The 21,211-nt window shown below is 39.4% G+C and overlaps 1 protein-coding gene across 2 annotated transcripts in view; it reads left to right on the forward strand.

The window, feature by feature from the left end:
- RASA3 (RAS p21 protein activator 3) overlaps positions 1 to 21,211 on the forward strand; it is a 128,336-nt gene that overhangs the window by 53,281 nt on the left and 53,844 nt on the right. For both annotated transcript variants that reach the window (XM_079316762.1, XM_079316763.1), the window contains exons 4-5: positions 6,828 to 6,922; positions 19,346 to 19,422. In XM_079316762.1, the coding sequence (XP_079172888.1) occupies positions 6,828 to 6,922; positions 19,346 to 19,422 (172 nt within the window). The remainder of the gene's footprint in view (positions 1 to 6,827; positions 6,923 to 19,345; positions 19,423 to 21,211) is intronic.

The following is a 21,211-nucleotide window of genomic DNA, read 5'->3' on the forward strand; positions in this document are numbered from 1 at the left end:
GACTCTTGTGGCCATTATATCCTGGCAGTTTGTAACTCTCTTCCTGCTTAATGCTGAGTGAGGTGAAGCAAAGTAAAGCACTAAAACAAATTTACCCTCCAGAAATAGTTAAACTTAGCTAATCTGGACTAAAGTAGATGAAACCAAATCATCTTGGAGACAAAAACACATTGGAATTGAAAGATGTTTGAGGCAGTGCATTTGTTAATGGCTACTTCCAAAGCTGAGGGGGTGTTTGCAGAGTTGCCACACTTAATTGCCAAACATCAAAACAAACCATCTACTGTTATTAGGTAACTGTTAGCAAATGTAGCTGAAGCATCACCTTTTTATTTATTTTACTGGTTTAAAAGAAAAAAATTAAAATAATCAGCCCTGATGAGCTGTGCTTCTTGCTAGTTAAGTGCAAGAACGATTTCCAATGCAGCATGAAGCTAAGATCAGAATTCCAGTAGAAAATAGTGTTCCTTTGTTTCTTTTAGCCTGATGGTGGTTTAGGCAGTGGTTTACTGTTTCTGTAATGTACTGGTGGATGAGGTGGGAGTAATGTATCTACTCAGTATGATACAAATATATCTACTAATGAAATAAAGGAAACAGATGACTCTTCCACAATGACAATTCTCAAAAAGATATAAACTAGAAATATCCTGGAAAGGTTCTCTGTAGCTACATAGAAAGGCTAAAGTAAATACTCTCTGCATAGAATAAGTTGTTAGGCTGCATTCACAATATCTTTTAACATGATGGGTGATCCCAAGAGCGGGAAAACAAAGTTGAGCTTTCAAAAAGTGGGTTTTTTTTTTCTTCTTCACCCTAGAAGTATAAATATAAACAAAACTACTGAGTATAATGTGCTAGAACCTTGTCTGTCTTTTCGTGCAGCCCTCCTCCTGACATGACAAGTTTTAATATTTTCTGTATGTAGAATGAGGGAATGGAGGAGGTGGTTGTTGAGTGCAGGCAGCAGGCTCAGGTTTTTGGTGCCTGCTGTGAGGCAGACAGTGGTGAGTGCAAGTCTGGAGCTCAGGAATCCTCTCCCATTGCAACCAGCCAGAGGCTATGCCCAGTGTCCCATATGCAGGGCCATTTTAAGGGCCCAGAGAGCTGATGCCACTGGTTGAGGGGGGTTCTTTTTGTCTGGGGGTTTTGCTGTTTTTAACAGGAAGGCAGAGCAGAAATTTGGATGTAAGCCAGGTGAGATCTCTTGCATTGTGACCAGCAAAACAACCCTGAGAGAAGGTAGTTCATGCAATGCTGCAGCTTGCAACTTTTAAGATAGAAGCTATGTTTTGTCCACAGCCTACTTATCTCTGCCTTATTATCCAAGATAAATCCCACAAAGGGGAAAAATGGATTTAATAAGTGATATTCTTGGTATATTTGGACTAGTTTAAAAACCCAAACAAATGAAATTGGGGTAATGGATATCACATACCTCAGTACTCTCTGTGGATGCACTAATGCTGTGCTGAAGTGTTCTGCTATTATTGCCACTAAATTCTTACCCATTGTAGCAGATGGTCTAATAGTGCTTGTGCTTCATGGTGCACTGCACAGGAGCCATGAGGGAGCAATTCTGCTGCTTCTAGGGCTCTGAAGCCTTATTTTGCCCCTAATTCTCATCCTTATCTTTGTAATTCTGAAATAGGGAGTTAGCTTGTTTTGATCTTTTTCTGTGTTATGGGAGAAGTGAGTGAATTTGTGCTGCTCTTGAACAAGGCAGTCAGCGTTTCTGTACTTTCACTTAAACACAAATAACTTTCATACATATAATCATAAAATTCCAGGTAGGCTGGAATAGCAGTGATGTTTCTTGTTTCAAGATAATTAGGCTCTCACAGCCTAAAGTGTTGATTAAAATGGATTCTGATTTGTCCTTACTCTTTCCAGCTATTGAAAGCGACTTTCTTTGTGCACCTTCATATCAGTTATATTAAATCAATACAGTGCTACAGTGTGTCTGTGCACTTAAAATACTAACATGAAGCAACTTCAGAAGCAGCTTTGAGGCTCACTTGTTGCCTAACACTGCATTATATAGGAAGGAGAAAAAGTCTGTTCAGAGCTGACAGAAGATTCAGTTAATTAGGCTTTTGGGGCCTTTTAATGTGTGACTCAGACCTAACCCTGTGCTGTAAATTAACTGTACTGAAGTCATTGTTAATGAAGGGTATTATATAAAAAATACAATATGATATTGTTTCAGCTCACTTGGCAGCAGTGTGTAAAATTCTATTGTTTCCACTGTGTAGGTATTTCAAGATAAAGATAACCTAAAGAGAAGATACAAGAGTTCTGAAATGCTCTGATTTTAGTTTTCTGTAAAACAACTCTTGGATCCAAATGTCTTGGATCATGTTTCAAGTTTTAAAATGGCAAGCTTCTTTCCTATTGCTGCTGTGCTACTATTTCAGTAAAGAAATCTACTAGTCTAACATCTGTCATAAATATTCGCATATCTCATCTACAAACTAGAAAATTACTCTCAAAAGGTGAGATATAATCCTTCAGCCAATGCCTAACCCATTTGTCACCAGCAGATAATGCAGACAGAAGGTAACCATGGATGGAGAATGCCTGAGCCAAATTACCAATTTTTTTAGTCTTTTTGTGGAGAAGTTGACCCTGACTTAACAAGCCCAGGTGTGTTCAGAGACAAGTTAGTGGGCTGCTTTGGAAAAATGTTTGTAACCAGTGAGAGATGGGCACTGGGGGTGCAGTGCTTCCACAAGTGCTTGCTCAGGCAGTATAGCCAGAAATTCCTACCCTTCTCTGTTCAAAATCTCTGCCTCTGTGCCCAAATTACTGATCTCCTTCTGTCTTGTAACTATGACTCTTAAGTGGGAAGCTCTAAAACAGATCAGTCAAAATGACCTTTGGGTTAAAAATGCCAACACCACCCACATGTGACCCATGAAACCTACTTCTTACTCTCTTCTCCTTGCACTGAATGTTTTGTTTTAATTGTTTGGTTTTTTTTTAGATTTGCTTGATTTCCTCAACAGTTTCAGTATGCCCTGCTGAGACAACAGGGGTGCATGGGTGAAGAATGTAGGAGGCTCTTAAATCAGGTTGTACCAGGGATTATAAAGTTGAATTTGCAGTTTTAAAACCATCCAGGGCCTAGGTAGTGGCTTTATTAATCTGTAAGCTGCCCCCTCAATAATAGGTATATTGTTTTTTCCCTAAAGAGAGGTTCACAGAAGGAAGAACTCAGTTGTGGCATGTTGCACCCTTGTTTTGAACAGATTTTAGGATTTAAATGTTCCACTGAAGATCTGTTCAGCCTGAAAGGGGGGTGGGGGGGTGGGTGATAGGAAAAATGCTGCCATATGGATGGAAAACACACAGGAGTGTGTGAGGTTTTCCTACCCTCCCCCAGTCTGAGGTCCTGGTGAGCCTCAGGCTTCAGAAAGAAATTAGTTCAGATGAGAAGAATGTTTTTACTTTGCTGGTTATTGCTGAGAATCTAACTTGTAAAAATCTAACTTATACTAAGTTTTGAAATTACACCTTATATTGTTCAACAAGCTCAGCTATTTCCTGCCTCTTCCCGTACAGTGTCTAAAAGCTTAAACAGATGCAGACTCTGCAGCCTGGGGCCACTCCAGGGAAACCAGCAGGAGTGGCTGGGTGCCTCAGGTGCAAGATTTAGAGTTTCTTGATGCTGTCTGGAAGCCACCCAAGTCTTGAGAAAGAGTGCAAAACAATGGGCTCGAGTTTGGGAGCATGCTGAAGAACCACAAAGAGGAAAACATGCTTTAAATGAGTGGTGGTAAATCTTTCTGACCTCTTGTGTCAGGTTTATCTTCAGGGAGAATTACAGGTTCTTATCGTGTAGTGTCAGGTCAAATGACAGGTGCCAACAGCTTGTGATTATTGGCCTAGATTTAACCTAGTTCTGGTGCTGCTGGAAGTTGTTTGAGCCAGGTCAGATGCAGGTCAGCCAGTGGAAGAGCAGTGGCTGTGTAGACCAGGGCAGAAACATGACCATTCTCAGCTTCTGCACTGAGTTTTATGTGGGTCTGGTGATGAGGAGGGGGAAGAATGTGAGCTGGATGAGCCTATGGATGTAGCTGGTGCAGGTAAAGAGTTACTAACAAATTGTGAGGGAATCTGTTCCGTCACAGGAACAGAGGGAAGCTCCTCTGTGTGTATGCAGGGAACTGTTTAATAGGCCAGATCAAACATTCTGCCTTATCAGTAATATATCTCTGTATATGTTTAGACTGGCCAAACTGTAGGCCTTCTTTTTACTGCCACCCTCTTTTTTTTTTCTTCTTTGTGGATCATTTGGTATGCAATGAAAACCCCTGGATTATAGCCAACCCAGTCAATAAGTTTCAGTCATTAATAAAACTTGTGTGCAGAGCAAACAGTGCTGTTCAAACAGTTTCCTAATCAAAACAGTTGTATCACCACGTTAACTCCCTCAGAGCTGGAGGCACGTGCCATTGCCTGTGAGCACCTTGTGCTGCAATCATGTGCTGACTTTGTGGTCAGACCCATCTGAGCTACCCTGCCATCCTTGATGCAGAGAGCAGTGGAACTCCCTGCTCAAAGAGGGGCAGTGATCTCACCATTTATGCTATGTTATATGCATATATATATATATAAAAATAATGCAGATATTGGGAAAACATCCTTGGGTTTTCTGTAAGGCACTCCTTACATGGGAGGTGACTGTGAATGGGACTGATTGTGGGTGACAGTGTTTGGAAAGTGTGTGCAATGCAGCAGTTGAGTGGAGGATTTCTGCAAGAGATTAAAGGGTGGAGTGAGGATAGCCAGCAGTGAAAGTAAACAATTTCAATTGAGGTCCAAAGCAGTTAGTGGAAGGTCATGCATTTCAATGTATTCCTCTCAGTGTCTTAGAGAAACTAGGTTCCCCACAAACCACTGTGATTGGAGAATAAAAGTAGAAGCTTTATAAAAACAGTCATCATCCCACAGATTCTCAGCAGCATAACTTGGTGTCTTCTGTTCAGATGTCTTATTTACCCTTCCTGCCATATTATTTTGTAGATTTGTGTAATTAAATTATTGCTTTTCTAAAAAGTTTCAAGTGTTTTGCTCTGCATATCCAATAGAGAGTCTCCCTTGTTAATCTCTAGTTAAATGTTTATCAGGATCTGATTATCTCTACAGGCTCAGCAGTGAGAGAATGGTGCCGAGGACAGAATGAACAGGACTTAGAAATAATGGATCAGAAGTTCTTAAAGGGAAGCTAGAGCAGAAACCCTGGCAGATACTGTGGGGGGCAGTTTGGAAAAATGGCAGGATAGTTTAGGAACTGGGCCTGGAAATCTGGAAACTGTCATCAGAAACAGCCTGAGGTGACAGAAGAATGCAGCTGCAGCATGGTATGGGGTGTAGCCCAGCAAACAGGAGGGCTGGGTGAAGCCATCCAGCTAAAGGCAAAGGCCATGAATGGTGTGTAATAACTTGCTGCTAGGACTTCTGTAAGCTTTCAGATTTCAGAAGGGAGGATGAGTGCTTTGTGTTTGCCACTTTTGTTGTCTTTGATCACATGTTCTTTTTTTTTTCCTTTGTAAATATGTTCTGTTAACATTTCCTGGGGTAATGTATTACTGACATCTGGTCAAACTGCATGAATTTAGGTAGCCCTGGTAATCTTGTTCCCCCAAAACTATATCCATTGGTGCATTTTATTAAATAACATTTGGTTAAAGAAAGTCTGTGTTTTTATTACAAAGCAGTGGTTGCAAAGTGAGCAACTCACTTTAGCAGCAAAAGTCTACCCAACCCCATTGCCAAACCCCAGCTTCCTTGGGCCTTGTCAATGTGTCTGACTGCCCTGGATTCTTTCAAACATGCTGCTTTGCTCAGTGCCTGGGGAGCCACCCAACCCAAAGCAGCTTTCTGAGGATCACGTGCTCCTCAGGCGTGCCACGCTCGGCTCTGTGTATACAAAGAAAGACTCTTGAAAAAAGTTTCATTGCCCCTCAGAGAGTGCTTTGCATACTGCCTGAGAGACTGGGCAGAAATTTCTGCATTGACCCTTTGCATTCATGTGGGCTCTTAGTTCACAGCGTGGAGCTGGGTGCTGTTACTGTACCTACCAAAACAGCTAATTTGGTAGTGGTAAGAGTGGTATAAAAATGTGAGAGTTAAAACTCTTCACTGTTTTGGGGTGGGTCTCCCCTCCTGGTTTTTTTCCGCACTCAGGGATGGCCCTTGGGTGGCTCTGGCTTTTGTAATGTGAGATCTTAAAGATTTGAGTGAGAGAGAGAGAGAGGTTGACAGGGCCTCAAAATGCAGATGTGGGAATCTGCTGTGACTTGACATCTCTGGTTGTTTCCCTTCTCCTACAAAACTATACAGTGAATGCCTCATCCTGAAATACTGTTGCCAATAACATGTGCATGGAACATTTAATTTGGGATTGTTACAGACATCAGCCACAAAAAAAATCTCTGCAACAGTTTCCAAGCTTTTCTTCCCACAAGCTTAATTGCACTTCAGAAAAGTAACAATGGCATTTTTATTATAAGCATATTTACAAGCTTGTCCATAATGTCCAGTGCCTCATGTTAGGTGAGTAGAACCTCAGGAATTTTCAAATCATTCACAAAGTGCAGTGGAAAAAGATGATCATCAGAATTGTATGATCCATCAGTATTGTGCTTATCATTATGTACTGTGTGAAGAAGTATTCCCTAAAAAAATATTTCCATGCTCTAAAGCCTTTCTTGAATAGGGCGGGCCCTAAATCATTGTTTTAAAACTTGGTTTTGATGGAAATATATCTTGGTAGAGCTACAGCATGTCTTCAACTGTGCTTGTGGTTTGTTTTATTTCAGGAAAGGTAGCTATACAGAAAGAAGATCTGCAGAAGTATCATAACAGAGACACCTGGTTTCAACTCCAGCATGTTGATGCTGATTCAGAAGTACAGGTGAGATGATTAAAAAAATATCATGGGAAAGGAGTATTTGTAACAAGGCCATGGCAGTTTCATGGGTTTGATAGCTCTAGGACAGATGTGCTGCTTCTCTACAAAAAAGAAGTGTTGCCCATTAGTATAGTTTGGGTTTTGGTGATAAGTGTAGGGTGCATTACAAGTGTGCATAAATCACTGGGGGTCAGGATTGTGCCTACAGAAATAATTAAAGCTATGTGAACTATCAGGTCTCTGATAGAAGGAGGGGTGTGTTTCTCTCAAGTATGGAATAACTTCAGGCCCTATAAATAACAGTTGAGCCATCTTGCAAATAGTATTTGCAGGTACTGCTTTAAATAATTGTGTTGGCAGATTGCCACAGGAATGGCAACAAGTACATCTTAAATATGAAAAACATTCCTTGCCAGATCTCGAGGCCTTCTTCCAACCAACGAAAATGCTGATAATTGTATTACTTCAGCCTAAATTGCAAATTTTTTACACAGTGAGACTCCATACTTCCCTTCTTTTGAAGCAGATTCAGTTTTCCATTACAACATTAAATCTTATGAAAACTAATTATAACAAAGCAAGAAATCAAAATTATATAGCAGGATGTGCAAGTTACTTTTTTTCTTCTGTAAATATGTATTACAGATCACTTTTGAACCACAATATTTGTTTAGGAGGAAACATGAATATCTGACCTGTGCAAAATCTCAGATAAATGCAGGAGGAAATATTTCTGCGTGGTAGGGTTGGACACAGTGTCTTGGCTTTTCAGTCTGTGTGCAGATCTATGTGGAAGAGGCTGACAGCTGGTCTGTGAGTCAGGAGAGTGAGTTGACAGGAAAAAAAAATTGATAAGATTTGTGTTTAGCCATAAAGCAAAAAAGAAGGCAAGATCGTTCACACGAGAACCAGAAAAAAACAAAACAAAAAAAACAAACCACAGGACACCTACAGTTGGAAAACCAAAACTATTATCTGTTTGTAGAATTCTTGTAAAACGTCTGCCCAAAATGGTGATGCTGAATACTTTGTACCAATAAACATGATAAGTTGTGTTATTGTAACAAATGAATGAAGTAGACACTGTGTTAAAAAAATGTATAAAAAGAGAATGCACAGCCATAATAAAAGGCCATCTTACCTGTTACCATGTGTTATTTTGTGTGTCATGTCTGTCCAAACAGCCACAGATCTGTACATACCAGGTTGGAAAATGGCACTTAAAATGCACACACATTCCAACACATAGTGTGGAATGGTGAAGCATATTTGAAAATACATGCAAGATTAGGTTTTATTTTTGTTTGGAGAGACAAATAATACACTGTTGTGCATGTGATACAAAGGAAGACTCAGGACAGCCTGTTCAGCCTGACATTCTCTTGTAAAATATTGATCCTCTTTAATGCCACATTTCAGTGTCACTGGTGATGGAAAGGCTTTTAACAGGCTTTTAACGATGAGATCTGTTCTGTTTACCCTGGTGTCCCTGTCTTCTTACCCCAAAGCCTCTTATGACTGTGCCTGTAGAACAATAGACTGAGTGTTTATTTCCTGTGGGATATGAAAACTTTCCCTTTGCAATTTATCAGCTGAAGAAAGCCAATATTTAGATAAGCTTCTGCATTGTTTGTTTTTTACAATACTCAAACAGAGTGAGTGTGTGGAAGCTTTTTAGACCAGGGTGCTTTCTAGGGCAGTGCTGATAATATAAGTTGCAGGCAGCTCCAGGTTTTGGAGTGATGAGGAGCACAGGATTTGCTGGAAGCATGTTCTCTGTTTGTAATTGTACAGTTTATGACTTCCACTGTTTGCATCCTTACTAGAGCCCGACTGTTAAATCTGTTTCTGGGCTCCATGATAAGCATTTATTACAAGTAAATGTGATTTACATAATAGTCTGATTTTTATTTATTTAAATATTCCTTGGTCTTCATGTTGTGACTACGACAAGCCTTGGTTTTCCGTAATAGTGGGAACAGCCTTGTAAATAGTTTATATGAATTCTTATGCAAATGAAGATAGTTAAATTAAATATTTTTGTGTTTGTATCTTTTACATTTGTGGTATCTCAGTTGCCCTTCTAAGCCTTTTTCATTTGTAAGGGAAAATAGAATACTTGTGTTAATGACGAGTATTTATATAAAGTTACTCAGTTTTCCTCCAATTTTAAAGAAAATAGTTCAAGAAATTTTAGTAGTTAATGTTTGCAGTGAATCATACAAATACTAGTACAAAGGCAGTTTTAATGTGCCAACTATTAGTTTTATCCTTCTAGCAATGTAATCTAATCAATTGAACATTGAACCAAGAAAGTCCTGCATCTTCTGCTTTTGTCAACTAGTGGCTGTTTTACATCTTCCATGTTTGTAGATCACTTCATGGCTATTTAGTTATGCATCACAGCAATCTATTGAGGTAATCTATTGTCACTCCCACACTTTGAATACAGTGAGAGTAAATGTCAGAAAGAATGTGACTTGCTTGGGGTTGTACAGTCAGACTGAGAAATTGAAAAAAGAGACCAGGTTTCTAATTATTTCTAATACATTAGTCTGTGATATGAAAGAAACTGAGTAAGAATAATAAACTCATGAGGGACTTACCTTTAGCCTGTGTGAAGTCTGACAATACCCAGGTTTTAAGCAGCCAGCAGAGTCAGAAACCAAAAACTACCTTAAAAATAATGGATTGTTCAAATTTTAGTGGTATTGATTGCTGTGTTTCTTGTGGCCCACTTCTGGGACATGGTACCTCATTTTTCAGAACAGAAAGACTGATTTGAAATTACAGATAATAACACTTGTGATGTAAGAGCTGATATTTTGAGCTTTCTGAAGTTTAATGAGAAGAATTTAAAATTTGTTCAACATAGTTTGTACCTCATTTATATGAGTTCCTGTGTACTTAAAAAAATCAGTATGTAAGTGTTAACGTTGTATAACTTCATCACAGATTGTTTCCAAGGTGTTTAGCTTGAGACCTTGAATCTAGTTTTATGGTTTTAGAAGATTGCCAGTTCTGTCTTACAAAGGTGCTTTGTATTGTCAGGAGTGAGATTATCACTCCATAAATTTTATTGCAGATAAGGGTGTTACTGACAGCAGGACTACATTAATTGTCAGACTACACAGATATGAGTATTACTGTCAGATGCTTTAATGCCACCTCCATTTATTGCTTCACAGCAAGTAAAGGAGTCTGGCATGATTGCTCCTGTTGAAGGAAAAAGGAGGGCATTGTGTGTCTGGGCTGAGTGCTGCTGAGAGGCTGTGATCTCACCTGCATGTTGTGTTTGGTCTCACATGCAGCAGTACAGGTGGGGCTGTGCAGCTGCTCAGCCCACAGATGCAGAGCAGGCATTACAAACCATATGCCTTTTGTGGGTTTGGTTTACCATTTGGTCTGGCAAACCTACCTGGTGAGATAACCAGCATCACGAGGTGCATCTGAATTTCCCTTTGCCCGAGTTGGGGGAAAACAGTAGCACAGTGCTGTGTCATTTAGCAGTGGGCTGCAACTGCCCCTTGAAGTTGACAGGTTTTTATTTACTCTGCTGGTACATCAATGTCCCCACATTTTACTGGCTGGTTTTACTCTCACTAGTTTGAAAATTACACGTTGCATAGTTTGCTCTAGTCCTTTCAGTGGATACCCTGGATGCTGTTGAGATAATAGCTGGGTGATGAAACAGCACTTGTGCTCTAGGTGGTTAAGTTTGATCTGCTCTGTGGAGAGTAAGCAGCTTGTATTTTGTATTTGTATGCCAAACACAAATGACATCTGAATTTTTCATTTTTAAATATAGAATAAAATGTTAAATGTGATTGGGAAGTTTTCTTATACAGAGTACAGAATGGGAGTTGACAGCAGCCATTAATGTTTAATTTATGGCTTAACTTTCCAGACTGAGAAACTTGTTCTGAAAGTATAAATCTATAAACAGGTGAGTTTGTGTGCATTTAGCTGGAGGAATTTTAAGTTCCCATCTTCTGATGAAGCATACATCCTCCTCTGTACTGTGCACAGAGTTAAATGCCCAATGTCTGCCCAAATATTTTAGTGAGAAGTAGAACAGGAATTGAGCCATTACTGAATTGAAAATGGTTTAACTTTTGCATTGAAATAGATTATGAACAATCAGGTAGCTTCACTTGGAGGGGAGGGGTTAGGAGCAGAAGAGACAACATTGTAAACTGCTTGAGGTCAGAACAAGCATAATGTTGCATGGTTTATATGGGATGTATTTCTTTTCTACTAGTCATTTGTCTTTCAGGACCTGCTGTATTCTCATTGTCATATCTTTTGAGGTCTGGAAGCAAAAATTGCCATGCTATTGTGTTTACCTCTCTTTTGATCCATGAATGTTTTCCTTTTCTTTACAGAAGGAAGTTTACCCAACAGTAACTGATTCAGATATTTGCCTAGGGCTGTAGATGACAGATGCTCTCAGTGGTCCATGTGTTTTCAGTGGAATTTAAGCCCAAGTGCACACGCAGTCTTTAAAAGGCCTTTCCTGGTTTTGAGTAGTTTTCCCCTTATTTTTTTTCACATTAAGTTCATGATTTAAGTCTGTTTTGTGCAGTTTGAACTTTGCTGCCTAAATAGCCTTTGAGTACATGTAATCAGTGAAGTGGTTAAAGATTCAGAGATATTCTGATTGATATCTATATACACCAGCATACTCCATGTTGTCTGTATATGCCAAAGTGGGGGAGACTTGAGAGTTAGATTATTCAGACATGTTTTCATGTGCAGGCTCTTGTTTTAAAAGTTCCCCTTTTCAAGTGTGTGTTGAGTTACTTCCTCCACCTCATTGACAAATGTGAAATAGTCATGTCCTCTTACAGCTGAGTTCTCAGTTTTAAATGACAGAAAACTTTTCCAAAGCCAGTTATGCTCAAGGTCTTGTATAAAGTCATTGTCTGGGCAAAAAAAAAGTCTGACAAAAACTTGAAAATTGCTCATTTCCCCTTCCTTCTCATGAGAACTTTGATGTGTCTGAGATATCTATTTGGCTATCAACATAATAAAAATAAAAGGCATGTAAAGGGCAGATAACCAACACTGAGGAAGCAAATTGTCTCACATTTTAACCTTCTGTACTCAAAACTTTGTGCCAATGATTTACTAATGTTAAGTACTTTCTTCAGACACCAAAAGCCTTTCCTCTTCCTTTCACCACATTAGCATTTTGTCTATGCAGGCCTTTGACTGTTGTTGATTAAACATGCCAGTTCTTGAGTATGGTCTGGTATCAGTGTCATGTGGTATATTATACTTCATTAATAGAAAACATTATTTATGGCTATTTTTGGAGAGTACATCTAAAATCCTCTTGTCTTTCTGTACATAACTAGTGGCTTTGAAATGCTGCCTGTATATTAGCTAGAAGAATCTAGCTAAGGCATGGCGTGGTCCTCAAAAACACCATTTCTTTTTGTCAGCACCTTCCCATTGAATGCAGAATCTGTATCCCAAGTATCAGGGTTTGTGAATGAAATCTTGGCATTCCTGGGGTGGGAGTTTTGCCATAAGTTCATCAGAGCCAAGGTTTTACCACAAAAGCTTTTTAATTGGCTCTTCTTAATTTCAGTCTTGTGTGATGGAGAAGTTTATCCCAGATCTGTGGAGGAAGCTGGAAGTGCTACTTTGTTATTTTTATTCACCTTGTTGAAATTTCCAAGGTTTTTCCCATGTCTGCTTGCTTCCTGTTCTATATAAATCAATGCTCTTTGTATATGTGGAGCAAGTCATGTTGAACTGTGATGGCTCTGTTGCTAATTGTTAATTAAGAATATGCATTTGAAGGTACAAGGTTAATTGTCTTTAGGAAGAACTGTATAGGGCAGTTTCACTCCAGTAATTGGTAGAATTACATTATCTGTTGAACAATTAAGAGCATTGCATGCCCACTGTCCAACACTGATATGTACTGTCTTTGTTTAGGTACTTAAACACTTGTAGCATAAAAATGAGTCACTGATGTATTTTGTACAACCTACTATAAGCATGGGAATCAAAGAAGCTGCTTCCAGGTTTGGTATCACACAGGAAATAAATGGGTGCTACCCTCTATATTTTGAGCAGTGGCACTTAAGCTTCTATCTTGTAGTTGTTTTGAAGAGAGGTGACATGTCTGTTTTGATAGGGTGGGGAGATTCTCAAGGCAGAATGCCTACTGACAAAATTATTTGAGACAACTGAACCATGCATCAGCAATGGTAAATAATGTTTGTGGTAAAGAGAAAGAGCAGCTATTGACCAGATCCTGCTTTGTGGCAAGACTTCCTCCCTAGGTGAATGTAAGAGCACAGTATTGAGACTTAACAGCACAAAGGGCTAAGACAGCCAATCAAGTTTTGGTCTATTACTCTTCAATAGCTGGTCTGTAACATGATGTGGAGAGGAACACCTACTGCTGAATAATGAGTGTACATGGTTTTAAAGTAGCATAAGTAGTTTTTTTATCTGCAGAACAAAATTTGTCTGAGGAAGTGAAACACTGTCTCTCACAACATCTACATATTATATCCCATCAAACTATTTGAGAAGAAAACATGATTAATTGTAAGGATTTTGACCATATGGCAGTATTCTTCCTTTAGAGAAACAGGAAGGTGAACATTATGCCATGTGAAGTTGTTTGCCAGTTCCTGAACAATTCTGACATGCTTGCACATATGGAGAGCAAGCAGATATCAGTTCTGCTTTGCTTAGCATTTATGAATCCATGCAGTGCTGAATAGAGCTGCTGCACTTTCCTCAGCAATCAGCTGGGGTTTGTTCCAGTTCTTGGGAGCTGTGCTGTGGTCCAGCAGGCAGGCTGTGATCTCTAGCATGATCCTTGGACCTTTCCCAGCCGCCTGCTGCCCTCTGCTAAAGGAAGGAGCAGCTGTTATAAGCAGCAAACACAGACAGCAAACAAACTCCTTCCTCCTCCTGCTCTCAAACCTGCTGTTAGGCCTGACCTTGTGTGTTCTCCCACTCCCTCAAGGGCAGCATTTAGGGTTTGGCTCTGTTTTCTTGTTTGCTTTTAAGTTTTACTAATGGCAGAAAGTGACTTCTTGGGAAATTGGCTGAAAAGGTTTTAGAATAGACAGAATTTGCTCAACAACACTTGCTTATATCCTGAAATAAAATTTGGAAAGACTGAGAAAGCGGTGGCACGGGTTTGGACCTGTATTTGGACCTAGTTTGGAATTATCTTTGTGCAGTGCTGAGTTCTTCCAATGCTTGTTTCTCCAGACAACTTGGAGCAAGGGAAAATAAACCAGCACACCAGTGTTATCACAGTCCTGAATTTGAGATTGAAAAAAAAAAAAAAAAAAAAAAAGCAGTACTGGCATGAGTCAGTAATGAGCTGTGGTTCATGTCCCTGGCCTAGCCTAGTCCTCTCCTACAGCTCATGTCTGTTACATCTCTTCCCTCCTCCATCTCCAGGAGCTGGGGTGAGACTGGGGTGAGACTTGCAGTCGCATTCTACCAGCAGGATGAAGAGTAAGGAGCCAAAAGTGGGTTCCAGTCCCTCTTTCCACACTACTGAGTAATAAGCAGAGCAGAGTTGTGCTGGGAGAAGTGTCCCCATATGGAATAAATGTTTGGGAAAACTTTCATCGAGGTTCACTCCCACCTTGGAGGGGAGAGTTCCTTAAAATTATGTAGGCTAGTGAGAAGTAGAAAGGTAGGTGACCACAAACCTCCTGTCCAGCAGGTTTAATAGTAAACAAATACCTTATTTAGGAGTTTTTGTGATACCAACAATTGTTCTGTTGTAGAAGCAAATTATCATGCTGTGTGAGCCCTGGATATTAAGGCTATTGACCTGATACTTAATATTCAAGCAAGCTGTGTATTTTCTGGTTTTGTGTAAAATGAGCAGTGAAGACTTGTTCTTTTCCTTTGATGTTTTTAAAAAGTGAAATATTTCTAAAAATTTGAAGTAACAAAAAGGATGGAGGCCTGATTCATACTTGGTTTTAAATTATTTAGGAAATTGGGGTAGATTTGGCTTCTATCTTGAGCTTAGACAGACTGACAGTCTTCTGTGCATCTTCTAAAGTCTCAGATGGGTACAGAAGTTCCTGGTATTTGTCAGTGCTTTTTCATAAATATTTCTCTGAAAAACCAGATTGCATCTGTTTTGAGCTAGATTGGATGTTGCATCTGAATCTACACCAGATTGCATCTGTTTTGAGGTAGGTTGGATGTTACATCTGAATCTACAGTCACTGGTTCTTGTGGGGTGTGGATTCCAGGGCAAGTTGTGTGCTTGTAACTGCACTCTGACACAGCTCCCATTGGTGTCCTGCTGACCTTGACACACTGCCTCTCAGGCCTTGTTCAGGGTGCTAAAGCTGCTTTATGCCAGGATGGCAGAACCTTGTCATAAGAGTAACTTTAGGATAATCTGTGGTCATGCATTTTCTTTTCCTTCAAAGTACTGTGGTTAAATTAAACCACAAATTTGCAGCTGCTGGAAACATGAAACAGGTAGGATTTGTGTACTTTTATTTGCTTTATAACTGTTTTCTGGTGTTTCAATCTGCAGTGACTCACAGCTGCATTCCAGGCAGAAAGGAGGTGGTTGGAGACAGGCTTTTCCTGTATCTATAAAACCAGGACTTTTAGAATGCTTTTTCTTTTCTTTGCCAACTTGCAATCAGTTTCAGTTTAGTTGTCAGATAACGGACTGTGTAGTAAAGGTTATATTTAACAAGCATAGTATAAGTTGTGTTTCCCTCAGTAAGGCCTTTCAAAAGATTTTTTTTGTTTTGTTACTGATTTTCTTTTGAATACTGTCTGCTTCCCTGCAAGAAATTCAGTCATCTGATAGCTTCTTTAATCAATAACTGAAAACTGGAAGCTGGCCCCTTGATGTGGTGTTAGATGTGGTTAGGAAGGAGGTGTAACCTGTGAACCCACCCTCCATATCAGCTGGAGCTGATGGAAAAGGAAGTGTTCAGCAGCTGAACTGACACTCCTTCAGCTTGTTCCTTGAAAAGGAGTCCTAACCCTTCCAAAAGAGAAGGTTATGCTAACAAGCATAGCTGCTTCTAGGAACACCCTGAAATATATTTGTTAATGGAAAGGTTTTGAGTAATTGTCAAACCTCCAAATTTTTTCTCAGATTTTTTTTGCTCTTCTAAAGGAAAAAAAAGCATCGTAGCCTCATAATGCAGGACTGAGCCTAGACTCAATCCCTGGCTCCAAAGGAGGGATTCTCTCTGAGCAGGATGAAACTACTGTTTCAGCTTTTGGTAAAATGGAATTTTTTTTTTGTTCTGTTACATTGTCTAATCTTCCATGCTTGTAAACTTGGCAGAACTACTACAATAGAAGACTCTTGTTATTATTACAGTAGTTCTTCTAATAATAAAAATATAAATGACTTTATTTCAAACTGTCAGTCAAAGATCATGGCAATTCTCTGTTTCTGTGGTACATTTAATCCATTATAAGTTGACCTTCGTGTTGATTAGATTAACTTTTGATCTTATGGACTGATTTATTGCAGTTTTCAGTCTTCCCTTTTCAAAATGAATTATGTGATATTTTGTAAACTCAACTAATGCCATTTCTCAGGAGTGAATTTTTTCAGATGAATCCTTATGTTTTGCTTACTGGTATAATTGATTTGGGAAAAAGCATTCTGTTTATATAAGTGTAACATTTTCTGTAAATTTAGCCTGTCAAAGTGTGTTACTGTAACCTTATTTCAAGGTATTTAGGTTTTTAACTGGAAGTAAAACACTGGAAGGTGTTTTGGGAATAGTTGAAGGCTGCTGATCCCAGTCATCTCATGACCTCTGTTTTGCTGTAGGAAGCTTGGAGTCACTTTTTGAGCAGCTGACCATTTTCAAAGCTTTCACAAGAGAAAGATTAAAGCTACAAGAATAAAAGGCTTTTTAGCCCAGAAGAGGCAGCACTATCATTTTATGCTTAATGTAGCTAGGAAAATGTGTGAAACACTGCTGAATTTTAATTTTTTTTTTCAACCTAATTTCTGAAATGAGGAGCTTCCATTTTATTCAGTCTGTGTGAGACTGAGCAAATGGCCACTTCAAATTTGCTCTCAAGCCTGATAAGGGTTGGTCTCACTTTTAAGACCAGCAGAAATTTTTCTGTAAAAACATTTGTATACTTTGTTATTTTCTACAAAGTGATATTTTCTCTGAAGTTACTAAGTCTCTGTTCTTGCCTCTTAATTTCTTCAAAATTTGTATTATTATGCATTTCTCTGGTAGCTAGCAGGATATCAACAAAGATAGCAGTAGTGGGTTTTACAGGTTCATAATATAAATTTATTCTCCAGAGGCTAATGGTTTAGATCCCATAATAGAATATGCAGCCAGTGGGAGAAAGAACATTGAAGAGCAAGGAAAATATAGTAAAACAAAAGCAAGAAAGCTGTTCTGCATATGTAGAGTTCTTAGCTGATAATGTGTCCAGCCCTTGTCATATACAGATACAGTGGGCATTGCAGTGGAACAGTGAGTAGTCCTTAAGAGCTGGATCTAGAAGTGGCTTTTTATGCACTTGTGCAGGGAAATCCTGCTCCTGTGCATGAGGACAGGCTTCAGTTTGGAAGGCAGTGACAGATGCTGACTTTGGCACACACTGACAGGGTGAAGGAGGGTACCTGTGTCACTGAAACACAAATCAGGAGAGCAGGTGAATGCAGCATTTGGCTTTTTCATTGGGGATGGTAGTGGTTTTATTACTTTAAAATTATGCAAAAGACATATGGCAGAAACCTTGTTTGAAATTCACACACTCATGTGGCTTCTTCTCTGTTCATAATGCCAGCAAGCTGCTGTGGTGCCTCTGCTACTTTATACAGATTGAAGAGCTTGTCTTCAATTGGAGAGGTTGTCTTCCTTGTTTTCTGGATGAACACCACTATGGTCTGCCACATGTACTTGAAGGGTCTGTGTTCCAGCCCTCAGACAGGAGAAAGTGTTACTGAGTCAATATTGAAGGTGTAAGTAGATGACAAAGGTTTGAGGAGTGAAAGCATGAAGTGTGCATTCAAGGTAGTGCAGAAAGAATGGTACTGAATAAGGGATATACACTAGGAAGGGGAGAGAAAGACTGACTGAATTCAGCAGTAAGATACAGGATCCCTCATAGGTGTCTTCAGGACAGCTATTCAGACCCTGAGTCCAGTGTTTGCTCTTCTTAACATGAGAGGACCAGGGAGTGACCTTGGACTGAACTTTTGTGTGTCTATGCTCCTTAACTATTGCTGCACTCCTTGTTGTGCTTTGGATTACCTTCACCAGCTTTTGTCCAGACAAATCTGCTGTAGGGAAAGAGAATCTTGGGTGCAACTTGAGGCCAGGGTTTCATCTTTTCTCTCCTCTACTGCCCAGGATGGATATCCCCATAGAGCAGAAAGTTGTAGTAACTAGTTTCAAGAGATAGGGAGTTTACTGGCAATAATTTTGGTCCTGTACAAAAAGATCAAAGGTTGGATCTGGAAGATCTTATAAAAGGAGTGGCAAAAGAATTTTGTGTGATTTGAGGTAACCATGATACTCATGTTAGAGCTGTGACTAATTAGCAGGGTGGATTTTAGCATCCTTTAGTACAAAGGGTGGAGGAGAGAGTAATGAAAATGAAAGGCTCAGTTTTGACTATGATAATTTGCAGAAGATGACTGGGCACTGCTGGCATGTCAGATTTGGTCGATAACAAAATGTGTTTTGCATTACTGTATATGCACTGTAAAATGATGCTGCATTTTTGTCAGTGGCAGTGGCTTCTTGCATTTTGAAGTACAATGGGATTAATCAAGAGAAATGCAGTTGGTATTCACATTTACCTTTATTTTCTAAGTGTATTGAAGGATAATGTCTTGACCCAAGTCATAATAATGATGTGATGGTAAGGAGTTGAAGTCTGTGTAACAGTGAATGCTGTGAATGCTAGCAACATGATTGAACATTTTTAATGTGTTTCTTTAATAGTTGTTTGATATAGTTGTATTGATACTTGTCTTACAATTTATATTGCTTAAAAGATTTTATTTTTATGATGTTTAAAACATGTAGGTGCTAATTTATAACACACTTCCATGGTAATCATTTTTAACAATAGTGTTGCAGATACTTGCTTAATATTTAAAATGCTAATTACAACTCCAACACAACATTTCTGTGTCAGACCATGGACAGTCCATATCCGTCAATTAGTACAACATAGAGATAACATAATAGTGAGAATTTTGCACCCAAAATTTAGTTGAATGACTACTAGTCTGGATTCTCTGGCAGTTCAAAGACCTTAGTTATACAGTTCTTATTTATTCTTCATACTTCTGGAATTACTTGCACAGACTGGCTTGCTTTGGTTGAAGTTGGAATGATGTGAGTGCCTATGCATAAAACTAACTTTTCCTGTGGTGTTTTTGGTGTGTTTCAGGGGAAGGTCCACCTGGAGCTGAGGCTGAGTGAAGTCATAACAGACACTGGTGTTGTCTGCCACAAGCTCGCAACACGGTAGGACTTGGAATGTAGCTGTGAAAATATGAGAAACACTCTGATTGCAAACAGTGTGCAGTGCTTCACTTAAACATAGCTGGAGGAATCAACACACTTATTTGGACATGGAGTGTTCTTAATCAGAAATATCCTTATGAATTTATTGGGTGTGAGATTATTTTCCTTTTCCTTCTCTCCACATAATCTATGTATTTTTCTTCCTAATAGTCTTAAATGTTAATAAATCCCTTATCCAATTTAGTCATGGCATAAATGCTAAAAAGACATCAAAGGGTAATATTAATGTCCTTCTAATTTGCATTGAGGACCTTACCAGCTAAGTAAATTTGTAGCACAACGTGTGTGGTGAGTCTTACAGAGCTGACTCAAAACAAAAGTTTGCTATCATTTACTAAGGCAGCCTCAGAATCTGCCATCCAGTCTCATTCAAGGTGAAACAGAGATGCCACAGATGGCAGGAAAGATTTCTGTGTCCTCTGAGGATGAGTCTGGAAGACTGCTGCTCTCTGGCCACACCAAAGCCTTTCAGGTTACCTCAGAAGCAGTGGCAGAGCTGGTTGGCTTCTTTGAGGAATGCTTTGTGTTCTCTGGCAGAAGAGCTGTCAAAATCAGACTGCTAGCATCATACACTTCTAGCTGTTTGGAAGTCATGTCAATATGTTAAATGCTCTGTTAGGAAAGTTCTGACTAGCCAAATTTTCAGACTAGTATTTAATATCATTTTGTTGCTGTGTGTGCTAAGGTGTTGTCCTGGTGGGCTTTATATCTAGGACCTTGAACAAATGCAGGTGACCCATATGGTGACCTCCATCACTGTAGGCCTGGTCTTGATATGAGAATCTGCTGGTAAGTGGTCCTGCCTGCCTGTGCATACACCCTTGTATCTCTTTGAGAACAAAAATTGCCATGTCAGTATAGCTGTGCACCACCTGGAGGGCCCAGCCTTCTTCTAGCTGCTACCTGAGGAAGCATAATGAGCTGCTACCTCATTATGTCATTTTCCATTGCACAATTTGAGTATGACCACATGATGACGGTCACACACATTCTGAGAAGCCAGAGCTCAAACCTGTATCTACCAAGTCCTAGACTGGCATCTTTTGTTTAAGTGTTATTGATCTAGGGGAAATAGGTGGGAAAAGGCAATTTCTCTGTCAGAGAGGGTGTATGTGTGTGGGACATGCAAGGCAGCAGGTTTATCACTGAGCTTGGACTCTCCTTGAAGCAAGCCTGGAGATAGTGTGCTTAGAGAGGGAAAAGGAGTGTAGTTGTCCTGATTACCACATTAAGATTTTTTTTGTCTTGGCCTTTCTGAAAGTGTGTGCTGCACTCCTTAGATGTGATACAGCCTCAGATCCTTCTGTCTGTATCCTTTGAACCCTAATTGTGGGTTGAGATCCTGTGATATCCATGACTCTGCAAACATAGATCAACTGAAATGCCCTTCTGCTCTTGTCTGTTTTGAATAGTTAGGTGATGTACTGAAGGATCTTCAGAAGTGTTTGCCTCTGTTTGTTTTATTGAGAGTATGTCCTACCAAAGCCAGCTGTCTTTTCAAGGTTTTGTCTTCAGTTAAGTGTGACCTGGTAACATTACAGTACCAATGGATTTTTCAGTGAACTTCTGAAATGCTAGAAATAGGTGTCTGAAAAAGTCCTTCTTAATATGTAATACATGCAGCTTCTTGATTCATGAATAGCAGTAAGGCAATGACTAACAGTGTGATTTTCTAGCTTTCTATTCATTTGGTCAGACACACTTTAAAAACTTACTCAAATTTGTGCTT

Source organism: Erithacus rubecula (assembly GCF_903797595.1).
Source record: "Erithacus rubecula genome assembly, chromosome: 1".
In the NCBI taxonomy this organism is placed as follows: Eukaryota; Metazoa; Chordata; class Aves; order Passeriformes; family Muscicapidae; genus Erithacus; species Erithacus rubecula.